The sequence below is a fragment of the Panicum virgatum genome, chromosome 9N (genome assembly GCF_016808335.1).
Source record: "Panicum virgatum strain AP13 chromosome 9N, P.virgatum_v5, whole genome shotgun sequence".
In the NCBI taxonomy this organism is placed as follows: domain Eukaryota; kingdom Viridiplantae; phylum Streptophyta; class Magnoliopsida; order Poales; family Poaceae; genus Panicum; species Panicum virgatum.
This window is the reverse complement of record NC_053153.1, coordinates 7,690,548-7,709,439: the sequence shown is the minus strand read 5'-3', so window position 1 is coordinate 7,709,439 and position 18,892 is coordinate 7,690,548. Positions and strand designations below refer to the sequence as shown.

Sequence of the window (18,892 nt, the reverse complement as noted above, 5' to 3'; positions counted from 1 at the left end):
AATATTTAGCTGTTTACTCTGTTTCTTTGTCCATGTACACAACTTCCTGCCATTAGTTGCACAGCTGATATGCGGGCACATTTGGATATTCGATTGCAGGACATATTTTGCTGGCCTACAAATCTGAGCTGGGTTATGGGACCTGCAGCCCTTTTCTGCATGCTTCAGAAACAGCAGCTGTTAGCATCAAACCCGTTGTTAGGGGAGCAGAACAGCTGGTTATCTTGATAGTGCTGAAATTAAATAAAAATCGCTCCAGTACTGTATAACTATCCTTAAGATCAAGTTTCAGAGAGACATTCAGAGGAATCCGAATTCTCGTTTCAAGTTAAGAGTCTTTTGTGTTATCAAGGTCAAACGACAGATTAGCCAAGTCAAGGTTGTTCCCAAGTTCCTGGAAAGTACTTCGAGTATGCTGCTGTCAAGGGTGAAGGGTCCTGAGGGATAAGGGTCAGCTGAAGCTGGAACTCCCAAATCGCAGGAAAATCATGAAGCACGAAATGTGTGGAAGATACATCTGTTCAAATGACATCTGAAAAAAACTAAAGTTTGATGCTAGGGTTTTACTTGTCTATTTATTACGACGAATGATTGTGTTGGTAAATAAAATGGGCATGCATGATGAATATATCCACCAAGCAAGCTACGCTTCGCGTTGGAAAACAAGGCTGTGCTGATGAATACATCCATTTTAGGGGTTTTGTGAAAATAATTAGGAGTTATCCGTAATATTTGCAGGGGTGTGGGTAGGGTGGTAAAAGCTCCAAAATTAAGTCTATCTAGATAATCGACTCTCTAATCTAAATTCTAAACTAAAATATATCAGAGCTCTAGAGTCACGATCCGTTACCACTCGCTTGGCGTGGGCAGCGGCGAGAGGAGGCGGAAGGACGCCGCCCTACTAGGTCGCCACCGCATTCGACTCGCGCCATGGCGAGGAGGGAGAAGAGGAGGGGTGCACCGCCGCTAGAAGGCGACGAGCAGCGGCTGCGGCGGAGGCAGGAGGAGGCGGGGCTCCTCCTCCTCAGGATCAGAGGTTCCGTTACCATCTCTTCTCCTCGATCGCACCCCCCGGCTGTAGCATCCGGAGCTGACGCGCGGTGGGCGGGACGGCGCAGGGCTCGTGCGCTGGGTCGTCGAGGGGGTCGCCACCGGCCGCTCCCCGTCCATCGTGCTCCACCGGTACCGGAACTACTGCTCGGCCGCCGACGCTGCGTCCCCATCCCATTGGTTCGCTCCCGCTCCGCTCCCTCCACACATTCTCCTTCCTCATCATCACATCTCTCGAGCAATTTCACCCGAATGCGTGACGTCCCGGGCCGTGCGCTCCTGCGTGATTGCAGTGACTGCAGCTACGACGCCCCCGTCGGCACAGACGTCCTCTCCCTGCTCCACAAGGACTGCCACACCTCTCGCCTCAGTATGCATCCGCTCGGCCAAGCGCGCACATACATCTCAATGTGTAGGTGTAATGATCAGGCTAATTGGTTTGGAGTTTGTTGTTGATACCCAGATGTGCTCCTGAGGGTGCTTCTCGTGGTGCAGCAGCTCCTGCAGCAGAACAAGCACTGCTCCAAGAGGGACATCTACTACATGTACCCCTCCATTTTCGTAGGTCTGTGCTGACTAGCTGCAATGTTTGCTCCTTGTCCTGTTATCAATGACTAAAATAGATATCTCTTTGCTCACTGCAGAAGTAGCTGTTGTTGACCGTGCCATCAATGATATCTGCATACTCTTCAAGTGCAGTCGGCACAATCTCAATGTGGTAGGTACCATTAGTATGCCTATTTTCAGGTGCTTTAACTATGCATGTAGAGAAGACCTCTCCGTTAGCAAAGAAGTTTCTCCTTGCTCCTTTACGGTGAAGCACCATGAGTTACATGATGCATAAAGTCTTAATTTGATAAGGTTTTCAATTATTCTTCTTAGCTGACTGAATATTGTGATCCTTTGGCTGCCTGCAGGTTCCTGTAGTGAAAGGGTATGAACTCTGTCTCCGAAGATACGCTTGATCTCTATTCTTCTATGATTTTATGATCCTTCATTTTGATATCTTCAACCAATAATCTTTTCTTTCTGTTTCGTAGTCATCCCAAGCACTTCGCTCCTCTATGTAAAAAGATGATCTGGGTGTATTCGATGAACTAGTAGGGTTGGGAGTTGGGATACTGTTCTTTCAACGTAGTATTAGTCTAACGTTTTCTTGTGCTATGAGTTGATCAATCTGCTAGCGAAGGATACCACTATCTGCCCAAAAGTTGCCTAGGTTTATGCATGTGAAGAGGGGAAGAAATGAAAGCCATGATAGATCTGAATATTTGATGCCCTTCCTAGTGTTAATTCCCAAATTTGTGATATTTTCTGACATAAGACATGTCTGAATATGTGAAGAGTTGTCTTTGATTTATCTGGATACAAAATACTTCAGTGTAGTATAAGTGCTTAGTAAAGTCATGTTAGGAGTTTGGAAATCCAAGATCATTTTCACATAACATTTTTTGCTGTTTCTTCCACAGTTTTAGTATGTTTACAATGCTATTTTCATATGATTATTCAGTTATTTGTTCTCATTTTTACTCTGTGCACTTGTACATGCCTTCATTATCCCAGTTTGGTGATGGGCTGGATAAGATTTGAGGAGGGTGAAAAAAAAGTGTATTGCATAACAAACGTCAATGCTGTAAGCTTCTATGTTCTCCTCACTTGCTGAGTGGTTTATTTTAAGATTCCATTTAATTGGTTTGCTTTTACCTTCTGTATATACAGGCTTTCTCCATCCCTGTTAGCATTGAGGCAATCAAAGGTCTTTACAGCAACTTTAAGAAACAATTCCCTTTTGTGCTATTGTTAAATGTGTAGAAGGGGATACTGAAAACATAATTCTTTTTATTATATTTATATGTTAGAGCATACAGGGAAAGTGAGTCTGATCAATTTTGACTTAATTTACCATAGATCTTCAATTTCATATTTTTCTTTTTTCAAACAAATTCAGATTCATACATTCCATGCCCTCGAAGAGAAAGACTCATGCATTCTGAACTTTGATCTTCTGCAAATTGTTCCAATTAAATTTTGTAATAAAGTTATCGTGTGGCTGCTTAGCAAGTTAGATTTAGACATTCCTACACGCCTATAAGCAAAACTTGGCTTCAAGATAATTAACAATTTATATCATGTTTTATCCTGAAAAATGATGGAATTGAGTATCCTTATTATTCAAAGTAATTATGTACATGCTGCCTTTCATGTTGCTCTAACTTTAATTTCATCCAATGATACCGTGAATTACGTTGCAGTGAGCTGGTGTCTTTTTCGTTCTTTTCCTCTTGCAGATGTTATTAGTGTTGCTCAGTACATACTTGTAGTTGAGAAGGAAACAGGTATGAGCTTTAAATTTCTATTTACATTTAATAGTTTCCACTCTTCGTACAATATGCTTCAGTAGTTCCTTTGCAGTGTTCCAGCGTTTGGCCAATGACAAGTTCTGTGAAAGAAATCGCTGCATTGTTATTACAGTAAGTGGCAAATCACATATAGTGTTATTGGCTTACTGCTCCTTGTAAATTCATTTATCTAGTTTCATGATATCCCATTGTCTCCTCAGGGAAGAGGCTACCCAGATATTCCAACAAGGAGGTATGGGCTCTTTATATTCTCTAAGTTCCTCTTGTAATTTCTGAACACAGAATTCCAGTTTTGATTTTTTTTCTTCCCATCCTAGATTCCTGCGATACCTTGTTGAACAGCTGCATCTACCTGCTTATTGCTTAGTGGACTCAGACCCTCATGGTTTCGACATTCTGGCCACATATAAATTTGGTTCCTTGGTAAGCATGATTTATCTGATGCTATTCTTCTTGTCTGTTGCTATTTTGAACTAACCTTTCTTGCAGATTCGCATAATAAAATTGCACTTAATAGATTCAAGGATACAATCACGTAGTGCACCTTTCTTCATAATTTACCTTCCACAGATGGCCTGGTCTCTTTGCATTTGAATATATTGCTTTATGAAGTTCTGTTAGGCGTTAGCAGAGGTTGTCTATAAATCATATATTATGGTTCCAGTTTTTCTTTTAAAAATGAAACGTGATTATGCTCATTTTACTCATCATACTCACAAAATTTTGTCCTATTTTATTGTACAAGGTGGCCTTAATATATTTTTTCACTAAGAAACCCAAGACTATGGCATGTTTACTTGTATTAACTGACCACCCTTTGCTTATTTAATCTTAAGCAATTGGCATATGATGCAAACTTGCTGCGTGTACCTGATATACGGTGGCTTGGGGTTTTCACATCTGACTTTGAGGATTTTTGCCTTCCAGACTGCTGCCTGCTTCATTTGTCACCTGAAGGTGAACAAACTGGAGTGACACAAATGTCACCCTTACTTTACTGTTATATGTCAAATGCCAACTTGTGAAGCCATTTTTTCTTCTGCGCAGATAGGAGGAAAGCTGAAGGTATTCTTGCCAGGTGCTATTTACACAAGGAAGCCCCAGAATTGAGGTAAATGAGCAGAAACTTCTTGGAGTTGCACTAGTTGTATTACAAGCATTTCCTCCATGATTTTGATGTGATCTCCAGTTCATGCTCTAGATCTACTATTAGAACTGGCTTTTGATTAGTGGTTATTATGATTTAATACCTAGCCTCAGATCTTTAGCTTCAATAACTGTATAGCTTACTGCTATTTAGAAGTCATTAAACGAAGCATTTAGCTAACAAGAATTTTTAGTTATTTTTTCGTTGCTTTCTTGGAATTTTTCCCTGAAATTCACTTGTATATTCTCTCATTTGGCAGGTCAGAGTTGGAAGCGATGTTACAAAAGGGTGTCAAGTTTGAGATTGAGGCACTATCCGCAAGCTCCATTTCATTTTTATCCGACAAATACATCCCTGAGAAGATCAAACAAGGAAGGCATTTATAAGATTGGATGGACATACTCTGTACCCGTCCAGAATGTGCCAGTTTTACAAAATAGGATATTCCTTCGTTTGACTATAGTTATGTACTTGTGTTACCGGACTGTAGTTTTGTATAGTAGTTACATGTCTTACCATGTAAATAAACATATCTTTTAAGTTGAATAAAATTGTATAAATAGATGTGATTAAATTTCTCACAAAAAAGTTGACAGTTTATACGATTTCTAGGCACCAGATACATCAGATTTGTTGTCGCTGACAGCTCTGGCGCCAATAGTAACAGGCCCAAAAGTCTGCACCGATCCAGGTTAGCATACACTGGAAGCACGGCAGCTACAGACTACAGGGATAGAGCTAAAAAGTTCATCATATATGTGCAGAATGTGCTGCGTATCTTTGCAAGTATTTGTTTCTTGTAAGTTCGGTTCAATTAAGGTTCTTTGTATCTTTGCAAGATTACAGTGTACATATGGACAACAGAAATGTTAATAACATCAACCACAACCATTCAAGCAGCAAAATCAAATACATATGCATCCAACAGTCACTGGTTTGTTTGTGCCTGAGTAAGGTCGTAAGCCGAGAGTGTGCCAGACTGGTCGACATCGAGCCTGTCAAACTCCTCAAGGAAATAAGATAAATCCTCTTGGCTAATCTTGCCTAACTCTTTTAGCTTGTAAAGTACAAATTCGGCAGCACTGAAAAGTGTAAACAGATCAAGGTTCAGACGTCAGCACTACTGACACCAGGCACTTCTGAAAATAGACTGATGGAAGAGGGGTGACGAAATGAGTTATTATAAGTAATGCACTTACCCAACTTGCCGGTCGCCATCCAGATCAGCTGCCTCAAGGTCCATAGTTGTTATCCTCCTGTTGAGCACCCATTTGGCGAGTCTTTTCTGCCGTCGCTCAGTATAGAGTTCGGCAAGGCACATTAAGAACTGAGCCATGAGGATAGTGCTCATGATTATCCAAAATATCGCAAAAACACGCCCCAATTCGGACGAGAAACTTTTATGCACATAACCCAGGGTAGTGATTGTGGCACAGACGGAGTAGAAGGAATCAACAATGCTCAGCTTCTCAACCTTCCACAAAAATAGAGTGCCAGCAGCAACAACCATCGCAAGAAGTAGAGCAACAGTGTAGAATTTGTACTTGATCCGATTTGTCTCCATTGCTCTGAGCATTTTGGCCTCGCCATGTAACACCCAGATGTTAATCCTCGGTAATTAAGTTAACGGTCATTAGTTCAACTCACACGACAAATCACTAACCCAAAATTTTTCCTGTCAGTTTAGGCCGGACCGGTCTGACCGGTCGGAGCTACCGGTCTGACCGATTGAACTGGGTTCAACTGGTTGGTCCCACAACATTTAGATCACTCTCTCTTTTCCTCCCCACCAACTCCCACACCCTCACCAGAGCCAGCTCGAGCCAGAGCTCCCTCTCCCTCCCCTCTCACCCAAACCCTAGAGACCCAAAACCCTTCCTCTACCCTTGATCCAAGGCCCAAGGGAGCTTCAATTGGGTGGTGAATCATCTATCCCGCGTGCCCCTTCCCTGGGCGGCTTGGGTTCGAGCTCTTGGTGCAAGGAAGAGCTCACCCCAAGGTAAATAAGTTAGGGTTTGGCAAGTCCCTTGTTCTAGGGGGTTTAAATCGATTTCCTCCTGTCAATCATCTTTATTTACATTTCTAAGCTAGAGCCTAGATAGGTTTGTGCAGTGGGTTCAAGTTCTTGTGGGGGAAAAACTCATTCTAGGTGTTTTAGCTTGTGTTTACTCAATCTCTTGTTCTAGATGGCTTTAAGCGATTCCCTTTGGTCAAACACATCCATTTGCATTCCAGAATTAGAGCCTAGATGGGTTTTGGAATTGGTGGGCGATTTTCGCCGCGCCAAGGAATCCTAGGTTTTGGTCTGGGTAGGACCGGTCTGACCGGTCGGAGGGACCGGTCTGACCGGTAGGGGTCCGGACAGTCCGGCCATTGGTTCGGATACTCCGGGTTTGTGGTGGTTTAGACATTCCGGGTTTAGGCCCGGAAACTCCGGACTTGGGAGTCCGGATACTCCGAGTAGGTGTCCGGATACTCCGGATTTTTGGTCTCGAGTCGCACACAGGCCAGACCGGTCTGACCAGTTTGGTATACCGATCTGACCGGTGCTAGCAGGGCTGAGAGGGTTAAATCAGGGTTTGTTTAGTGAAAATAGATAGAAATTGATTTGGTTATTGGTTACTTGTAATTTTTATAAATCATGCATGCATTCTCTCATTCTCTCATGGCATATGCATATACATACGTGTAGCAACCACGGCGGAGGAAATTGTGTACGAGGTGATTGTGGAGCCACAGGAGCCAAGGGGCAAGCCCTGCAGCAGGAGGATCGTGAGGAGCCGGCCCAAGGCCCAATTCATCCTAGGACTGAGCAGCAGATGTAAGGCAAGCCCCGGTGCACATCCTATTATTTGAAATTATGACACCTATATATATATTTATTACTTGTGCATTACGTTTCAGGAGTTGATTGAAACCCTAGTTGCATGATCCCTAGGTTTTTCCATGAGTTATACTAGAATGCATAGGACGATAGGAGTGCTATGCTTAATGGTTCTCGGTAGAAAAGACGAGTGATCTATTGTCACTCGCGAGATATAGGGTGTTTAGAAGTCGAGTAATTTCCGGTTACTTGCGAGATATAAGATATATTTATATTCCAGTACATGAGTTATTGAATTTGATACGGAAATTGAGACCGGACCGGGAAATGATGAGGATGTTTAGGGATGGCAGCAGGACAGGGTTTCTGGGTGCCTTAGCCCCGCCTATGTCGATTAAGGACCGGTCGTTGTCGGCAGTGCTGATCGGGGATTGAACTATACTAACCGCATGCCGGGAGTAGGAGGTAGTCGAAACCGGTAAGCCTAGTACTGCCTCGCTTCGAAAGTACAGAACTGCATCACCACCCCTTAGGGCGAGTCGAGTAGTCGCGGAGAAACGGGATGCATATGTTTACTTTTGGTGGTCTCACATTGAGCTCGGATGACTATATGAAGGTGGGGTGGTTCTGTAGTTCGAGGCGGGGAGGGGAAGGGTTGGTGCGTGTGGTCCGACGGGGCATACGCGTGCCGTGTTGGTTAGGTCCACCTTGCAAGGTTAAATCGAATCGATTCGCCGTGTCTCGCGGATATGAGGGCCTTGATCTCTTTGCTGCATCGTAGCAAAATGTTAGATGATGAATAATATATATATAATGTTGAACACTTTGAATTATTATGATTGCTTCACCTTGTGTGTGTAATAGTTGAATTGTGCAAATATTAGATTGATGTTAATCTATATAGAACCTGGAGCTGAAATATTGCTGAAATATTGAAAATAAGCATCCACTTTTAGATGCTTTTCTGCAAAATAAACCACCAGCCAAATGCCTTGCATGTCTAGATATGTGGGCTAAGTTATACCCACTGGTCGGGTAAGCCTTGCTGAGTATTAGTATACTCAGGGTTTGTTGCCACAATCATTTCAGGCTATCCGGATGTTGACTTCTGCCCCTGCTGTGTCAAGTTCATCCGCCGAGATGCGGAGGGGTAGGAAGTGGTGGAGCAAGACCCCTAGGCTAGGGAATTGTCGGGTTGCACACAAGTTGCACCCTTGAGGGCTGTGTGTGCAACCCCTCTGTTTTGCGAGGACCGGTCTGACCGGTCAGTGTGACCGGTCTGACCGGTGGTGTGGATCAGTTAGTGGCAACCGGACTGACCAGTTGAAGGAGCCGGTCTGACCGGTTGGGTGTAGGCAGTATAGGATGGAGTAAAGTTTAAGTGTAGAAATTGTTCCTTTGAACATTGGCTACCCGTGTAATATTTTGTAAAATTATTTCGTTTATGTAACCTTTATGTATATTTGGAACTCGGCTTGTAAAATAAGTGTTTCATATTGTTTTCATTCATGTATTTTCAAGTATTATGTCGTGCTTGTACCATCTGCGCCCACCCTCGCATGGGACTACCGGTGTTGTTTCGATCGGGCCGTGGGTTGAGAAAGGATCGCCAAATTAAACCATTAAGCTAATGCGCCCGATGTGTTCAAATAACAGCTATTACGCTTAATTAATATTTTAATTTGGCGGTTCCGTCACACGCCACCATTCATATTCATGTGCAGTGCTTTGAAGAACAACACCTCCTGCTTCTCAACAAGATAATCCGCCGCTTTGCTGATGAAGAGAGCAATTATCGCCATGCCTAATTGCCTATGAAGACGAAAGCACAAGCAAGCAGCTTTGTCGTGTCACTGTTTGGGACAAGATCCCCATAGCCAACCGAGGTCATTGTTACAACAACGAAGTACATGGCATCAAGCACTCTATTAGTCCTCTCCCCAGATATCTGATCCATGACAAGGTAAAAGATGATGACACCCACTAGTAGGTAGACAAGGAGGAGGAGGCCTACAAGTCTGAAGCTTGGCCATATATCCTTGAACAACTCTTTAGCTTGAAGCGCAGAGCCACGTTCTTCAGGTTTTTGATCTGTGGGCTCTGCGGGAGTTGATCTGCATCGTCGAAACCTTTTAGCTCCTTCAGATGGCTTATTTTTCAGCACATTGGGAGGATTGTCGTCCAGCAACACTTGCCGAATGCTGTTGTCAGCCATTAGCTTGGCCTGGATCTGCTGCGATCGTGTTCAAGGACCTGGAATTCAGATAATCGAGCTCATAATCATATTGACATATACATATAAATAATGAGATAGGTAACTGAGAAGGAATATATTTGGGGACAAGCAGACTGTTGACACAGAATTGCGCCAACGCACTCGAATGCGCTAGAACGCGCGACGATCGTCAAAACGATCAATACAGCGAAAACCCTGGGCGGACCGGTCTGACCGGTTTCGCCGACCGGTCTGACCGGTGTAGGCAGGGAACTCGCGAAGACCTAGAACAGCGAGCTCGGGAGGGACCCCGTCGGAGCTCGTGATCGTAGGGTTGCTCTGAGATCGGCAAGCCCCTCAGAACGTCTTCAAACGCCGCCGGGACGAAGGAAGAAAGCAATCTAGGGTTCGAAAAGGCTATGGTTTGAGAGATAAAAGTAATGCGATTTTTTGTATTGATTCGATTGGGAATAACCTCAATCAGCCTTAGCCTTTATATTTATAGGCCGGGGAAGACGTACCCCTTCACGAGTAGGATTACATGAGGACTCTTTACAAAAACCCTAATTCTACTCGGACTGTACAGACCAGACCGGTCTGACCGGTCGGCCCGACCGGTCAGACCGGTTGACCTTAGCAGGTGCCAAATTTGGCTGTCAACATATGCCCCCCTGCTTTTTGGTGAGTTTCACAAGTCAAAAAGCAAGAACTATCTTGATATACATGTTTTACACAGAGCATACAACTCTAAAAATAAAACTAAGGGCGATATTCAATACCGGCCGTCTTCGTATTCACGCACTTTGCCAAACACTAGGATAGAATTTCTTCAAGTATCTCCCATTGATAGCCCTGAGTAGACGTTCACCTTGCACCGTCTCCACCATATACGAATTTCCGGAGATAACTTTGACAATCTTGTATGGACCCTCCCAACTTGGCGACCATTTGCCAAATTTGTTGTTTTTCATCCCAAGAGGCAAAATTGTCTTCCAAACCAGATCTCCAACCTGAAAAGATTTAAGTTTTACCTTTTTGTTGTAAGCTCTGGCCACCCGAAGCTTGTCTTTCTCAATCTCCTTCAAAGCCTTCAAACGCTTGTCGGTCACCTCATCAATATTATCCATCATCAAATCATGGTAATCAACAGCGGAGAGGTCATTTTGCTTTGCCAACCTATATGCGTCCAGATTTACCTTAACGGGTAAAACGACCTCTTGACCATACACAAGCTCAAAAGGAGTAACCTTAGTAGAACCATGTCTAGATATACGATGAGCCCACAATGCTTCGGATAACACCTCATGCCACCTCTTAGGATTTTCTTCTATCTTCTTGACAAGTTTGATCAAAATCCTATTACTAGACTCGGCCTGCCCATTGGCCTGAACATAGTATGGAGATGAATTGAGCAACTTAATCTTATAAGATTCGGCAAAGGCACGCACCTCTTTTGATATAAATGAAGGACCTTGATCCATTGTCAAAGTTTGTGGAATGCCGAATCTATGAATAATATGCCCAGTAATAAACTCAATTACCTCCCTATGTGTCATATTCTTCAAAGGAACTGCTTTGGTTCACTTAGTAAAATAATCTGTAACAACTAACACGAAGCGATGCCCCTTTGAAGATGGAGAATTAATTCGTCCAATAAAATCCAACCCCCAATCTCGGAACGGCCATGGTTTAATAATATGATGCATCAACGCAGCAGGCACCAATTGCAAATCACCAAATCGCTGACATTCTTCACACTCTAAAACAATCGGACAGCATGGTGGGCCAATAGAAACCAGCTCTTCTGAGTAACCACTTCATCTTGGGAGCCGATTGATGAGTACCACAAATACCTTCATGAACCTCACCCATAGCAACCCGAGCTTGATCCGAGTCTAAACATTTGAGGAGCAAATCTTCGGCAGTTCGATAATAAAATTCATCGTCAATTAAAACATATTTGAAAGCCAAACGCCGAATATTTCTCTCTGCGCCACGACCATGATCTCTCAAATACGACATAAGAGGAACCCTCCAATCCTGGGCTTCGGCCGAGACGATTGAATCATATTTTTTGGCCGAATCAGAACTAACAGCTGCATCACCGGTCAGACCGGTCTCTGGACCGTTTTGACCGGTTTGGACGGTCATACCGGTTGCGCTGACCGGTCGGACCGGTGCGTACAGAACCAGACACTCGGCTTTCGTTTGCATCGGCTTGTGAATGTTGAAATATTTTTTCGTAACATTATAGCCAGATGCTTGTTGCGCCAGAGTATTTGCCTTTCCATTCTCCTCCCTCGGAATATGCTTGATAATAAATTCATCGAAAGAGGAAATAATATCGAGGCATTTATCAAGATATGCATTTAGAGAACCATTATAACACTGGCATACCTTAGATACTTGCTGCACCACCAGAAGAGAATCTCCAAAGGCTTCAACATGCTTCACGCCCATGGATTGCAAGAATTCCAAGCCAAATAGAAGAGCCTCATATTCAACTTGGTTATTTGTGCACTCTTCTTCCAATCGGTTTGAAAATTAAAAAACAGCACCATTCGGAGAAATAAGAACAACACCAATCCCTTGACCATCATCACAAACCGACCCATCAAAGTACAACTTCCATGGTGTGCAAGTAATATAGCCGACTTCTAAATCATGCTTGTCATTAATCCGATGCTCAATAATAAAATCCGCTACAATTTGGCCTCTCATAGATTTTAAAAGTTCACAAGCCAAATCATACTCAACCAAAGCATAAGCCCACTTACCGATTCTACCACTCAAAATCGGTTTCTGTAACATATGTTTGATCACATCGGTTTGACATACTACTATGCAAGTACTAGATAATTGATAATGTCTCAATTTGGTACAAGCATAATAAAGAGACAAACATAACTTCTCAATAAATGTATACCTCGTCTCCGCATCAATAAGTTATCGGATTAAATATGTAATAATATATTCCTTCCATTCGGTCTCTTGAGTCAAAACAGCCCAATAACCTTGTCTTCAGCAGCCACATAAAGTCTGAAAGGTACTCCTCTCCTAGGTGCTTTGAGTATGGGTGGTGAAGACAAATAAATCTTGATCTTCTCAAATGCTTCTTGCTGTTTTGCCCCCCAAGTAAATTCGGTTTCATCTTTTAACCGAAGAATAGGAGTAATAGCATCGATCTTCCCGGACAAGTTAGATATAAATCTTCTCAAGAAATTTACCTTGCCCAAGAACTTCTGTAAATCCTTCTTGCACGTAGGGGCTTCAACCTTCTACATGGCTTGAACTCTCTTAGGATCAATCTCTATTCCCTTCTCATGAATAATGAAGTCAAGAAACTTTCCAGCCGATACACCAAAAGCACATTTGAGTGGATTCATCTTTAAACCATACCGGCGCATCCTTTCAAGAGCAATTCTTAAATCGGCTAAATGATGATCTAAACCGGCCGATTTAATGACAATATCATCAATGTACACTTCCAAGATGACACCAATCAAATCATGAAAGATTAAATTCATAGCTCTTTGATAAGTAGCACCCGCATTTTTCAAACCAAAAGTCATAACTACCCACTCAAATAAGCCGACAAATCCCGGACATCTAAAGGCCGTTTTAGATATATCTTCTTCGGCCATGAATATTTGATTGTAACCGGCGTTACCATCAAGAAAACTAATGACACGATGTCCGGAAGCCTCATTAATCAACATATCAGCTATAGGCATAGGATATTCATCCTTGGAAATAGCTTTATTAAGATCTCTAAAATCAATGCACACTCTAATTTTCCCCGAATTTTTTTTCTCAACAGGCACAATATTAGAGATCCAATCAGCATAACGACAAGACCGAATAAATCCAGCATCAAGTAAACGATTAATTTCAGTTTTAATTCAGTCATAAATAATGGGATTGAAACGCCTAACCGGTTGTTTATATGGTCTAAAACCGGCTTTAACAGGTAAACGATGCTCAACAAGATCACGACTCAAACCAGGCATCTCATGATACTCCCAAGCAAAATAATCGATGTATTCTTTTAATAAATTAACCAAATCGGCTTTATATTCAGCCGATAAATTTTTGTTTACAAAGGTCGGCCTAGGAATAGTTCCATCACCAATGTCTACCTTTTCTAAAGGATCGGCCGATGTAAACCCTTGTCCCAGCTTATCTAGATCACCAGAATCTTCAATGGCTTCACACATATCGTTCGTACGCGCCCGATATTGATCGAGCCTCTGTTGTAGCCATTCTGCGTTAGACCGGTCTGACCGGTCGGGGTGTCCGGTTTGACCGGTCGGCCCTGTGCGCCGAACGGGACAGGACCGGTCTGACCGGTCGGCACTGGCGGTCTGACCGGTCGCCTCTGGAATTTCTGTTGTACTCATCTGATTTACATTAAATGATTTAGCCGATTATTCATCGGCTTTAGCACAGCAGAAACAAAGCCATCTTTAGTGCAACTGATCAAATCATAATCGGACAGATCCATGCCTGATAAACACTTGACGTTGTCGTGTGCACTAATAGAATCCGAATCGGCCAAAGCAACAAAGGATGAAGTGTCCCCATGGACAATCTCAACCTCATCGCCGATCCACTGAACAAGAAACTGATGCAAGGTAGAAGGAACACACTGATTTGCATGAATCCAATCCCTCCCAAGAATCAAATTGTAGTTACCTTGCACTTCCGCGATGAAGAAAGCTGTAGCAAGCGTCTTACTTCCAATGGTGAGCTCCATGGAAGCAACTCCTTTGGCGCTATGGGGCTCGCTCCCTCCAACACCACTGACCGTCATGTTTGTCTTGATCAAGTCCTCGTCCTGGCCACCGAGCTTCTTGTACAGCGAGTAGGGCATAAGATTTACAATGGCCCCACCATCTATTAGCATGCGAGTCACCGGCTTCCCGTTGATGTGTCCCCTCATATAAAGAGCCCTCAGATGATTGTCTTTCTCGCTTGGCTTCTGGAACACAACTTCACGGGGCCTGAACTGAAGATGAGCCAAATCCTCCTCCGGAACCACGAAGTAATCCGAAGATAAGTGCACCACATTGATCTCCATATTGGTGCGCTCTGGAGACGCTTCGTAGTCTACCAACTCTTCGTCTTCTGATGTCGGAGGAACTGCTGGGGCTTCATCAATAGAAGAAACCGAAACGGGCGGCGCCGATTCGGCTGTTGCCTTTGTACTGGGCTCGACCGGTCTGACTGATTGGTCAGAGCAGTCTGACCGGTCTGTCTGACCGGTCGGTTGCGGCGGTCCGACCGGTCTGTCTGGCTGGTCAGCTGTCTTAGCCTTCCACACCTTGCCTTGAGGGAACATAGGCCTGTATCTGTTGAATTCCTCATCCCTCATCTTCTCCTTCTCATGTTCCTTCTTTTCTTTGTTGCGGAGGCGCTGCAATTTCCTTTTTTGCGTATGAGTTAATCCCGAAGGGCACCATCTAGGCTGATGGTACTTATCCGCTGCACCCCTGCTGCTACAAGCCTCATGATCATTGGCCATGACCGGCTTTTGTGAAGGAACATCAACCGATGTATCTATATCCATCGGTTTCTTGCCCGTATCTTTTATGGGCACTTTGATTTCACCGATTTGAACAACATCGGCTTTGGGCTTTTCTGAATTAACCACGGTCTTCTGCTCCTCCCTCTTTTCTTTGACACGATACTCAAACTTTGGAACAGGACCTTGGCCCGGCCTCTGATGAGACCGGTCTGACCGGTCGGAGGGGACCGGTCTGACCGGTGCAGCCTGCTGCACTAGACCAGATTGGCGTGGTCCCAATCGGTCATGTACTGGTACTCTGAAGCTTTCCCTATGATAATGTGGAGGATAAGGCATCGGAAAACACTGCATCCATATCCCTTCATGCTCCCACACCGGATTTGTTGCATTTGATGCCGGTGGCATCCATGGCATGGTAGCATACATCTTCTGAGGAGGATACAATGTGACAACATCACCTCTGCGCCTGCTGAACTCCCCCCTCGGGGACGCTGGACGATCTTGGCGCGGTGGTGATCGCGGTCTCGTTTTTAGCGGCCGATCGTTTTGAACGGCCTTTGTGTACTTGTTCAACAACTGGTTGAAGGTGAGCTTCTGATTAGTAGCTCTTCCCTGCACCTTCACCTCATTGGTCTTCCAAGTACCCACTTCTGGATGTTTTGGCTTGAAAGTCCGGGGACGGTCACCAGGGCGGTCTGACCGGTTTGAGGAACCGGTCTGACCGGTCGGAGACACCGGTCTGACCGGCCGTGCCTGATCAGCAGACCGATTTTCTGGTGGAGAGCTTCCTTGCCCCCCAAGTCTGGGATTTCTGATAATGATCTTTAGAGTATCCTTGCCATCATCAGTCTTCTCCTTGATAACTTCCCGGGCAAGAATTTTGTCACTTGTATTCATTGGTCTTGGATCACCGATGACAACCTGCTTCCCCTTAGCTCCTTCGGCTTGTTCCGGCCGAATGAGCACCTTCGTATTGTTCAATTCTAGTGTATGAACGGGGAAAGGAGCTTTATCAATTTGCATCTCAAAAAGTACCAATCGTCCTTCATTAATGGCCGATTGTACCTATCGACGAAAAACATTACAATCAATAGTAGCATGAGATGTAGAGTTATGCCACTTACAATATGCATGTCGCTTGAGCTCGTCGGGAGATGGAATATCATGTGACAATCGGATGTTACCATTTTTAAGTAATTCATCAAAAATCCGATCGCATTTAGAAACATCAAAAGTAAATTTCAGCTCCTCTTGCCGATTGTTTTGAATCGGTTTGAGAGACGGAACTGAACCGGGTTTGGCCTTCGATGGCCAAACAAATTCAGCAGCATATATTTCTTTATTCTCATCGTCCGAACTATCCGAATCACGATCGATAATGTGCGTGTTGGACCGATGAGGCTTGAAAGTATCTTTGGCGTTTTTAAGCTTAAACTCTAAACCCATGACTTTGACTTGCAAAAAATTCACAGTATGATATTCAAAGCCCTCGAGTTTATCTTTCAAATAAGAACGTAAACCATTAAACACCAAATCCGCCAAATCTTTTTCGGAAATCGTCAAACTAAAACACCGATTTTTAATTTCTTTAAATCTTTTGAAATAATCCGAAGAAGATTCATCACGTCCTTGCTTAATCGATGTTAAGTCTAACAATTTCGCTTCGGTTTCCCCACTAAAAAAGTGATCATGAAACTTATACTCCAACTGAGCCCAATTGCGAATAGAATTAGGAGCAAGCGAGGAAAACCAAGAGAAAGTCGTTCCAGTCAAAGATAAAGAAAATAAACGCACACGCAAAGCATCATTGAAACCGGCTTCTCCTAATTGCAAGACATATTGACTAACGTGTTCCCAAGTTGTACGAGAATCATCACCATTAAATTTAGTAAACTCAGGAATACGCCAACCAGCAGGAAAAGGAGTAAAATCAAACTCAGCGGGATAAGGTTTTTGATATAAACGTGTAGTACCCATATCCACCCCAAGCTTACTCTTAATCGCATTGGCCAGATCTTCTTTGAACTTAATAAGATCGGCCTGATAGTGCTGGCTGGTATAAAACTCAGAAAAACGATGTGCATTAGGGTTTCCATGCACCATCGTCTATGAAGAAGTTGGGATCGGTCCTTTGTTAGGTCCAGATCCTCGTGGCCCTCCCGCTACAGTAGTAGTGCGAGGCAGCGTATACAACGACAACTCATTAGTTCGGCTAGGGGCAGCCGAACCATGAATTGTCTCGAGAGGCGTCGGCGACGGCACTGAGTAACCGGTCTGACCGGTCGTACCGGTCTGACCGGTCTGTGGGACCGGTCCGACCGGTGCTGTGTGCACGGTCGACGGTGGCGGGGTTTGCCCTGAGAACGAATTTGGCGGCATACCATAAATTGGTTCAGATGAAAACCAAACCACGCCACCATGGCGGCGGCGTCGAGCGTGGACCCAAGGCTAGCGAACCTCGCGGCCATGCCGCTGATCTTCCCAGCGTGCTCGTCCAGAGAGTCGCCGTCCGCCATGTGCAGCTGGTCGAATTCCCCCTTGAGCGTGGCGAGGCGCGCCGTCCGCACCCGGTTCGTGCCGACGAACCGAGTCTTCCACACCTCCCACACCTCTTGCGTCGTTGGCTTGCACGAAACCTACATTAGAATGTCCTCCGGCAGGGCTTGAAGAAGATGCGCGCGCGCCGTCTTGCCACGCCGCACGTCCACCTCGGCGCCGCTCGACGAAGACACGACCTCCCAGAGGTCTTGCGCGTCGAGGATAGCCTCCACCTTGATCGCCCACGCCGTGTAATTGGTCTTGGTGAGCATCGGCCAATTCGGCGCTCCGCCGAACTCACTAACAACGCGCACAATCTCCCCCTTCCTGCTGCTCTCGGCGTCTTCACCGCCCTTGCCGCTGAACGGCTTCTTCGGAGAGCCTGGAGGAGTCTTCTCATCGCCGCTCGCCATGGTCGTCGCCGTCGCACTCCGCCGCGGGACCACACGCTTCTTGTTCGCCGGCTGTCGAGGTGGGCTCACCGATCCACTGTAGAACATGCACCAGCGCAACGCCCTAGCCTCGCCCTAGCCTAGCTCTGATGCCACTTGTTGGAGCGGCGCCGATGGCCGCCCCGCCCCGAAACAGAGTACCGCCGAGGGGGTCGACGGTGAAGTCCCTCCTCCGGCGATCCCCGGCCCAGAACTTGGTGCCCAATCAACACACCACCTCTCCCTCTAGCTCACCAACCGATTGGGTTCATGAATTGGCGCACGGACGCGACAAATTTCAGCCGACGAGAGGAGGAAGATGAACAGTAGCGCGGGAGAATTTCGCGCTCAAACGCCCGGCGACGAATGTCGTTCTTCAATTACTCGCCGTGTCATGATCACGAGGTAACAACGGGACTTTATAGCCCGGTGGACGCACCCACGACCCACCCACTGCCCTGGAACACAGGCACGAGCCGCCAGCTCCACCACGGCGCGCACGACGCGCTCAAACGCTTGCGCCACGCTTCGAGGATGCCGCGGCCAATGCGGGCGTTCCAACGGCCACCGTCCTCCGCGCGACCAACGCGGACAATCCCCTGATCACAACTCCACGATCGCACACACGATCAACGCGACGGCCGCGTGCACACACACGCTGCCGCACTCGACTCCAGCACGCACCACGGCCTGGCGTGCACACACCCTGCCAGGGCGATCACGAACGCGCGCACACACACACGCACACCTCCAGCCGCGATCACGAACACACGCTGGGTTTATTCTAACAGTTTCATCCG

At 45.3% G+C, this 18,892-nt stretch overlaps 1 protein-coding gene and 1 pseudogene across 3 annotated transcripts; one reads left to right on the top strand and one right to left on the bottom strand.

Annotated features, from left to right (window-relative positions):
- Positions 1-811: 811 nt before the first annotated feature.
- LOC120690079 (meiotic recombination protein SPO11-1-like) lies at positions 812-5,162 on the top strand. 3 transcript variants are annotated; one of them, XM_039972596.1, is made up of 15 exons: positions 820-1,036; positions 1,119-1,230; positions 1,344-1,420; positions 1,514-1,615; positions 1,695-1,768; positions 1,968-1,984; positions 2,614-2,683; positions 2,770-2,806; positions 3,303-3,386; positions 3,463-3,521; positions 3,611-3,642; positions 3,728-3,833; positions 4,247-4,367; positions 4,458-4,521; positions 4,817-5,162. In XM_039972596.1, the coding sequence occupies exons 1-15, from the start codon at positions 931-933 to the stop codon at positions 4,941-4,943; spliced, it is 1,188 nt and encodes a 395-aa protein (XP_039828530.1). In that variant the 5' UTR covers positions 820-930; the 3' UTR covers positions 4,944-5,162. The 3 variants fall into 3 exon arrangements, with proteins under 3 accessions (XP_039828532.1, XP_039828530.1, XP_039828531.1); XM_039972597.1 differs by having other exon boundaries at positions 821-1,036; positions 3,339-3,386; XM_039972598.1 differs by lacking the exon at positions 3,728-3,833 and having other exon boundaries at positions 812-1,036.
- Positions 5,163-5,485: 323 nt separating this feature from the next.
- On the bottom strand, positions 5,486-9,726 carry LOC120690080 (annotated as a pseudogene).
- Between the last annotated feature and the right edge of the window lie 9,166 nt (positions 9,727-18,892).